Below are 7,950 nucleotides of genomic sequence, written 5' to 3'. Positions count from 1 at the left end.
GAAGTAAAGCCTGGTGACCCGCCAGGCTTACGATACACTGGGGGAAAGGCTGATACATATTTAGCAATATACCGAGCGATACGTGTGTGTCCTTAAGGCTATCACTGCTCACTCTTCTTTACTGCTGTATGTTTATTTTGTTTATTACTGTAATTTTTATTGTGTGATATGCTGGGACAAACAAAATATCCCTCTTCCCCTGTTTGGGGATCAATAAAATATTATTATTTATTATTGTATTTTTACTCAAGTAAGAGAAAAAAAGTGTTTGGTAAAAAAAAAATCTACTCAAGTCTTGAGTAACTCCTCAAGTTATCAGCATTTGGTATTTAAAAACTACATAATCAGATGGACCGAATTATAAAGTTAAGTGGAAATTTTGGTATTTTTAAAACCAAATAGTTACTGCCTAACTGTGGTGTCAGATGTCTTGTTTTGGAAACGGCCTCCTCACCTTCAATGTTCTTTGCCATGTCGTAGTTGATGACCATGGAGACGTCCTGGATGTCAATTCCTCGACCAGCAACGTCGGTGGCCACCAGGATGTCTTTGGCTCCAGCCTTGAGGTTGGAAAGTGCAAACTCTCTCTGCTCCTGGCCTTTGCCGCCGTGCAGCGTGCAAGCATTGTACTGAAGAGAGAAACGGAGGAACGTTGACGTGCTATTATACCATCCAGTCAGGGTTCCTGTTTATTTTGTTGCTCACATTAGAGACTCAGATTTATTCAGTTTTCTTTCTGTCTTACACATTTTAAAGTGTAAATGTCCCCCTGATTTTTATTTTATTGACAAGGGTTAACATAAAGAGTCAACAAAAACAGACCCTGTTAGGAAATGGAGAAAAAGTCTGACAGAATGAGACAGAAAACAAACAAAAAGATGAAGGAGAAAGAAGGAAAAGATGATGTACAAACAAAGGGATGGAAAAAAGGAAGGACAGACGGACGGCCTTCTTCTACTGTCAGAAAACCGCCCGCCTGCTCCACAGTGACTCACCCCCATCTTCTCCAGGGACTTGGCCAGCACATCGCAGCCCTTCTTCTGGTTGACGAAGATGATGATGGGCGGCTCGAAGCCGTGCGACAGGACCTCCAGCAGCTTCTTCCTGCACAGGACAAAGAAGGAAACGCTCAGCGTGCTGCGGTTTCTGTGATCCTCGGAGGTCGTGTTGGTTTGCCTCTCACCTCTTCTCTCCCTCCGACATGAGCAGGACCTTCTGCTCCACTCTCTCGTGGGGTTTTCCTGCAGATCCGATGTACACCACCGCAGGGCGCCTCAGGTAGCTCCTCGCCAGCCTCTCCACAGCGGGAGGCATGGTGGCGGTGAACATGACGGTCTGCAAGACGCAATCATAGAGTTCAGAGAACGCCTGGTGCCGGCGTGGAGCAGAAAGATTCCCGTACTTGTCTGTATTTATGTTTCCCCGACTCGAAGTTCATCATCATCTTCTCCGGGTCCTCGGCTTCGTCGGTGTCCGGTTTCTGATTGGTCACCGGGATGTACTCCAGAATCTTCTGGACGTCCGGTTCGAAGCCCATGTCAATCATACGGTCGGCTTCGTCCAGTACGACGTAGGTGCAGCGGCCGAGCACCAGGTAGCGGTTCTCCAACACGTCTATGAGACGACCGGGCGTTGCTATGACGATCTGTTAGAAGAGGAAAAACTCAGACATTTAAGAACCAAAAAGTTTCAGCTTCCTGGTGAAAGAGAAGGCAGGATCGCTTACAATGTCACAGAAAATTACAAAAGTAAGTCTGCGTATTAAGCAGCTTTTAATCAAACAAGATATTTCGTCTTCAGTTTATTTCATTCAGTTCTGACTTTAAAGATTGAATGTTTTAGTGGTTTTGTCAGTATTAATGTTTCACCTCGCAGCCCATCCTGAGTCGGAAGCCCTGATCTTCTCTGGAGATTCCTCCGATCACCGCCACCGTTCGGATGCCAAGCGGTTTACCAAACTTGATGGTTTCTTCTTCGATCTGCTGAGCCAGCTCACGAGTCGGAGCCAAAATCACAGCGTAAGGCCCCTGATCGGAGTCTTCGATCCTGCCGCACAGAACAGATCGCTGTAACCGGCAGGACAGAGGCGGATTGAAGGGTTTACTGAGGAATAATGAAGGATTATTTCTGCTACCTGTCGATCTTCGGCAGAGTGGTAATCCAGACCAGCAGAGGAATGAGGAAAGCAGCTGTTTTACCGCTACCCGTCTCAGCCACGCCGATGATGTCACGGTTCTGCAAGCCAATAGGAATGGCTTGCCTCTGAATGGGTGTTGGGTCCTGAAGTTTACAGAAGACACCAGTCAGCGTTACAGAAACCAGTGTTACACATCAGAGCAGGGTTGAGGACTTGAACAAACCTTGTAGCCGCATTTGTCGATGACTTCCAGGATGTGAGCGGGCAGCGAATACTCCTTCCAGTTCCTGATGGGGTTGGGGATCTTCCCTCCCTTGGTGGTGATGCTGTAATCCTCCCTGAAGATTCGCCAGTCTCTGTCCGTCATCTCGTCCAGCTTCTTCTGGGACCAGTGCCGGTCGTCCCAGCGTTGCTTGGCTTCCTTCTTTCGCACCTTCTTCAGTCGTGTCCTGTTGGGAAAACGATGTGAGATTCCTTCAACCAGACAGTTTACACCATTTCATATCATTATACTCACTCTTCCTGCTCCTTCTCTTCCAGCGTACGCCTCTTCTCCATCAGGTCGCCGTAGAAACGTGACTGCTCTCTTTTCTGCTGCTTCAGGTCGATGCCAGCGATGAACCCGCGCCCGTAAAGCTGCACCTGATGCTTCTCTTTGTAGCTTCAGGGAGAAATTAAAATCTAACATTTAAACCTGGAAAGAAACATTCACTAACCCACTCAAGATAACTTTACAATCCGCTCACATCGGGTTGTAGTCGACTGAAGTGTCTTCAGAAGCATCCCACTCAAATACGAACTTCCTGTCGTTCAGGTGGCGAGTTCTCCGGCGTTTTTTGATTCCACCCAGATATCGTTCCTGTAATTAGGTTAAACTATTAGCATGCATCATCAGTTTAGTTTCACATTCATGTTTACTGTAAAAATATGGAACCACAGCAAAAAAAAAAACAACACATTTTAGACCCAGAAAACCTAAAAACCTCTAGGTTTTAGTATTTTCTTTGAAAGCAGATAAGTACTTTTATAAGTACTATTTTGGGCTTTATCTCTCCAAGTAGGAAAGGCGTAAAAGTCATACTGATCTAAATAAGAGAATGACTCCCTTTTGATGGAAACTAGATCTGCACAATATATTCAAATCACCATCGCAGTGTCAGTATGCGCAATATTCACGTTGCTAAGGACTGTTTGGAGTGCAATAACTGTTGAGTTCCTCATGTGTTTTTTTGCAATATTTAGTCAGTAGGACAGGAACGCATGTAATTAATTTTTAATCAAAATAATGAAAAACCTAAAGTAGGATAATTTCAGGTATGAAAACACATACAAAACAACAGATTTGAAATGAAAAGCAATAAAAACAATATCATATACAATGCAACATATTGAAAAAACAAATGAGGAGGAGGATTTTGTTGTTAAAGGCCTAAATATGGTTCAACACTCACCTTGAGTGTCATGTTAAATAATTTAATAGTTAAAATAATTTAAATGCGGCCCTCTCTTGAGCCTGGTCTCTTGAAACTAACCTTGATGGCATGGAGCTCTTTGCTTTTGTCTTTCTCCTCTCTGAGTTTTTGTCTCCCATCATCTTCATCATTCCCATTGTTCTCTCGCTCCATTCGCTCTCTGCGCTCCCTTCTCTCCCTTTCTTGGGGATCCTCTGTGAGAAACAGATCTCAAGTCTCACAAACATGTTTCCAGAGCTTAGCACAAGAACGTAACATTTTCAAGCTAAAATGTGAAACAAACCCAGCATTTTTCTCCCAATGTCCTGGAACATTCGTCTTTTCTTTCTTTCCTCGTCCATCAGCTTTTTCCTTTCCTCCACCTGCTGCTCTCTGCGCTTTATAGCCTCAGCTTCTCGCTCTGCTCGAGACAGAAACTTTGGCTAAAAACAAAGCAGATAAAGTTAAAGTAAAATATTAAAAATAAAATCTGTGAAAGAAAATATGCAGTGAAAATTCTCACTTTTGCCTCGGCTTCCTCCTCTGCTTTTTTCTTGGCCAGAAGCTCCTCCAAAGAGAGGGGCTGAACCTGAGACACACAACATAATGTAAATCATAAAACTTTTAAAGAAAAGAGCACTTGGTCCATAGATGCTGCACGAATAACAACATTTCTACTTCAAAATATGATGGAAAATGTTTTTTCTTTGCCAAGTTTTAAATGCCTTACAGCAATTCAGCTTGACAGTTTTATTCAATTCTTGCAAACAGAAGCATGATTTACAGCAGTGATCAGAAATGAGATAAGATCTGCAAAGCAAATAAACTAAATGAAAACACGAGTCCTGTGTTTTCATTTCATTACCTTCTCCTTCTTCTTTTTGTCATCTTCTTCTTCCTCTGTTTTTATATCCTTCTCCTTCTTTAACTTGCTGTCCCTTGACTTTGGTGACAGGCTTCTAAGAAAACAGCCACATGACAGTTAGATATTTTACACAAAACTTTCATATCCTCATCATCTCCTAAACATCATGGAAGCTGGAAGATTTGTTAAGTCGGGAAGATCAAAAACAGCCAAATTTCACTTTGACCCCGATCTCTTAAACTCATTTTGCCTTTTATGCCAACTCAACATATCTAAATTACCTGTAAACACCTCAACAAACAGCGTATACTTTGATGCACTTAATTTATCTTTAATCATAAATAAATGTTTGGAACATATGATTTGATATATAAATGTGGATAATCTTATAATTCTTTCATTTTGTGTTGGATTGACAAACAGTGTCTTTATCAGGAAAGCTACAAAATATTTTAAGGTTGGTGTTTGCAATTGTATGTGCTGAAAAAAAACAAAGTTTACAAACATTAGTTTGTGCAATAACAGTATTTCAGGATCTAGCTTAGAGTCAGCCAAATATGAAATCAGACACTGGTCGATGCATTTCTTAAATCTTAATATTAGCAACACCAAGATTTGGAAATAACAGTAAAATAAAAATAAAAGCAGAATTTCAGTGGAAGATTTTAGGTGTTTTTTCATGAAAAGAAACAACAAGTCACGAAGGTTAGGTGGAGATTGGGTGTGTAAATCTTTAGAAATGATAAATTTTAAGTGAATTTGAGACATTTCCCTTGAATGTATAATCATATTTTAAAGAAATTCCTTTAAAAATATATTTTGTGTGTTATGGTCATGCAAAGAAAACCCATTTACAACACATATTTTTGTCAGGATTGGCAGTTTTTTTAGTTATATTTGGTTTCTCGAATTTTTTTGCAAAAGTGTTCATATTTTTACAGTAGGATCATGATGTCTCACATTTGTGTTTTTCATACCTTGATCTCTTGCGATCTTTATCGCGCCGATGGCTGTCTCTGTCTTTGCGGCTCCTGTCTCTGTCTTTGTCTCTGTCCCGATCCTTGTCTCTGTCCTTATCTTTCATGCGACGATCCCTTTTTATTGTAACACAAATTAGAAAGAAGCAAACAATCCATGGCACATGTACATAACCATTTAAGTTTAGTTTGTGTGCCTTAGTTAAAGTCACCTGTCTGGAGATTTGGAGCGGTTTCGTTCACGGGAACGATGCCGTTTACGTGAAGGTGATCCTCTGCGATCCCGATCACGTGAACGGCTGCGTTTCCTCTCCCGGTCTTTGTTCCCTGATGATTCGGCATCCTTCCTATCTGTGTCAGCAGCCATCTGCAAGTTAAAAAAGGCGCAAGTACATGAGTGAAGTTTTTCCAAAGCATTTTAGCCTTGAAATACAAGAATAAACATCCAGGACCAAATTTAGAAAATATAACTTTAAGTACCTTTTCTTTTAACAAATAGAGCCTGATTTTTTTTTATTTTGCTTTATTGTTCTTTATCTCCATTCTTGACTTATGAACAAAAACTTATTCTTGCAGTCTGGACTAAAGTAGTTTGAATAGTATTTTGTAAAAATATCATCTGGGAAAATAAAGGCAAAAACGTGGTCATCTAAAAATAGCTAAACAGATGTTTATTCTGGATTTCTACATTTATAGACACATTTCCGTATTTCTCTGTCAGTTTTTGACCTACATTATAAAATTTCGTCAAAAAAGGCTGTGTCCCTTGTAACAAGTGGACGTTTCATAATTTAAAATAAATCTTTATTTAAGCAAGATGATAACGAGTAAAATACATAAAGCAATTACAAAAGTACTACAAAACAGCGCAACTATACTCAACAATAATAGCATAACGTCTCCTGTATGATACAGACAGAAGGTAAGGTAAGGTCATTTTATTTATATAGCACATTTTCAGAAGACATTTTCTGCAATCTCGTTTGGTATTAAGGCATGTCTTTCAACAAACACGAAACTACAGTGTAAAAAAAGCAGTATTATAAGGATGCTGTCAAAATTTAAATAAACGAGAACAAACGAGTAATTTTACTTCTGTAGTGAAAACGTCAGAAGTTGGCTAGCTAAAGGCTAAACGAAGATTATATTTTTCTCCCCCCCCAAAAAAAAACTACTCAACTGCGCAAAACTGAGACTACTTTACCTCCAGCTGTGAGCAGAGAGCCAAAAACACCGGGAGAGATTAACTATAACTAAACTCACACTCTCCTTTTTTAGCTTGTCAACAAAACACCAGCGATCTATCGACGATTCAAGGAGACGCCATAATGCTCTGCACGAGCAGAACGAGCAAAGGTTTCTGGGATGTGAAGTCCAGGGTGCTGTTGTTAGAGTGAGACAATCTCTTGTGGAAACTACATTGTCCATCACGAAGCAAAAACTCTGTAAGGACCCCAGTTGTTTAGCACACGGACGCCTAAGTGCCTTCTTTAAAAGACTTGTGGTGCATTATCATGTTTGGTTATCATATACTTAAAAGTCGCATTGTTCGATTTTTTTGAGATGTCAAAAATCGATTACTGCATATTGATATAAAAGGGTTGATTTCATAACTGTAAAATTCTTATTGAAAAATAGCACATCTGCTTCCAAACTGAGTGTTGCTATAATAACAGTGGCACTAAAAGGTACATTCAACTAATTTTGAATAGCTGTTTTTGACAGTGAAAAGAGATCACTTTAGTCATATTAACAGCTTTCAATGAGAGAAAAACTGAACATGATCTCCAAATCAATATAAGAAAGTACAACTACTGCGATGTACAATGTTTTTAATTACATTAATATGAAAATATATCCAACCACTAAGTTTAATACCTTTTTGATGTTTAAACTGTACAATGGCACAAAAGAATGTTTTAGAGGTGAATGTGAAACCCTTTAAAAACCTGTTATTATTATTATTATTATTATTATTATTATTATTATTATTATTATTATTATTATTATTTCAGTTTAATTTGTCTTCTAATCATTTGTAAATTAAACACATCATGTGTTAAGCTGGATTTATCTGTTTGGCCACCAGGTGGCGACAATAAATTGCAACATAGGACCTTTCTTGTCTTGCTTTCCTCATCCCTTTCTTTCCTTCTTGCTTTCGTTTTCTTTCTTTCTTTCAACAAATGACAATTTCAAAATTTCTCACGATTTTCACGTACTTATTCAAGAGGTTGATAATGGTGTTATTTCTGGATGGACAGAAAAAAGTGTTCAATGATTTTTACTTTAATTAATTGACGGGAAAACTAAATTGTGACATTTAACAAGTACCATACCATACCATACCGACTTTATTTATAAAGCTCTTTAAAACAACCACAGCTGATACAAAGTGCTGTACATTAAAACACAACATAACAATAATACAATAATAATAATAAAAAAAATAAAAACTCTTACAGTTTAAAAACAAACAAACATACAATTTAAAACTAGATCCCGCTGGAGTTGAAAGCC

At 39.1% G+C, this 7,950-nt stretch overlaps 1 protein-coding gene across 3 annotated transcripts in view; it reads right to left on the bottom strand.

Moving 5' to 3' along the window:
• ddx23 (DEAD (Asp-Glu-Ala-Asp) box polypeptide 23) overlaps positions 1 to 6,800 on the bottom strand; it is an 11,737-nt gene extending 4,937 nt beyond the window's left edge. The window contains exons 1-16 of one of the 3 annotated variants that reach the window (XM_007566337.2): positions 6,694 to 6,800; positions 5,643 to 5,797; positions 5,431 to 5,547; positions 4,454 to 4,547; positions 4,112 to 4,177; positions 3,893 to 4,031; positions 3,670 to 3,803; positions 2,884 to 2,996; positions 2,655 to 2,798; positions 2,361 to 2,586; positions 2,135 to 2,280; positions 1,869 to 2,046; positions 1,403 to 1,645; positions 1,184 to 1,335; positions 996 to 1,104; positions 455 to 629 (exon numbers count right to left, since the gene is read on the bottom strand). In XM_007566337.2, coding sequence (XP_007566399.1) covers positions 455 to 629; positions 996 to 1,104; positions 1,184 to 1,335; positions 1,403 to 1,645; positions 1,869 to 2,046; positions 2,135 to 2,280; positions 2,361 to 2,586; positions 2,655 to 2,798; positions 2,884 to 2,996; positions 3,670 to 3,803; positions 3,893 to 4,031; positions 4,112 to 4,177; positions 4,454 to 4,547; positions 5,431 to 5,547; positions 5,643 to 5,797 — 2,191 coding nt within the window. In that variant the 5' untranslated portion in view covers positions 6,694 to 6,800. Of the gene's footprint in view, positions 1 to 454; positions 630 to 995; positions 1,105 to 1,183; positions 1,336 to 1,402; positions 1,646 to 1,868; positions 2,047 to 2,134; positions 2,281 to 2,360; positions 2,587 to 2,654; positions 2,799 to 2,883; positions 2,997 to 3,669; positions 3,804 to 3,892; positions 4,032 to 4,111; positions 4,178 to 4,453; positions 4,548 to 5,430; positions 5,548 to 5,642; positions 5,798 to 6,610 lie in introns of all 3 variants that reach the window. The other 2 variants (XM_007566336.2, XM_007566335.2) reach the window with 2 other exon arrangements.
• Between the last annotated feature and the right edge of the window lie 1,150 nt (positions 6,801 to 7,950).

This window comes from Poecilia formosa, unplaced genomic scaffold (assembly GCF_000485575.1).
Source record: "Poecilia formosa unplaced genomic scaffold, Poecilia_formosa-5.1.2 Scaffold190, whole genome shotgun sequence".
NCBI lineage: Eukaryota > Metazoa > Chordata > Actinopteri > Cyprinodontiformes > Poeciliidae > Poecilia > Poecilia formosa.
This window is presented reverse-complemented; position numbering and strand designations above follow the sequence as displayed.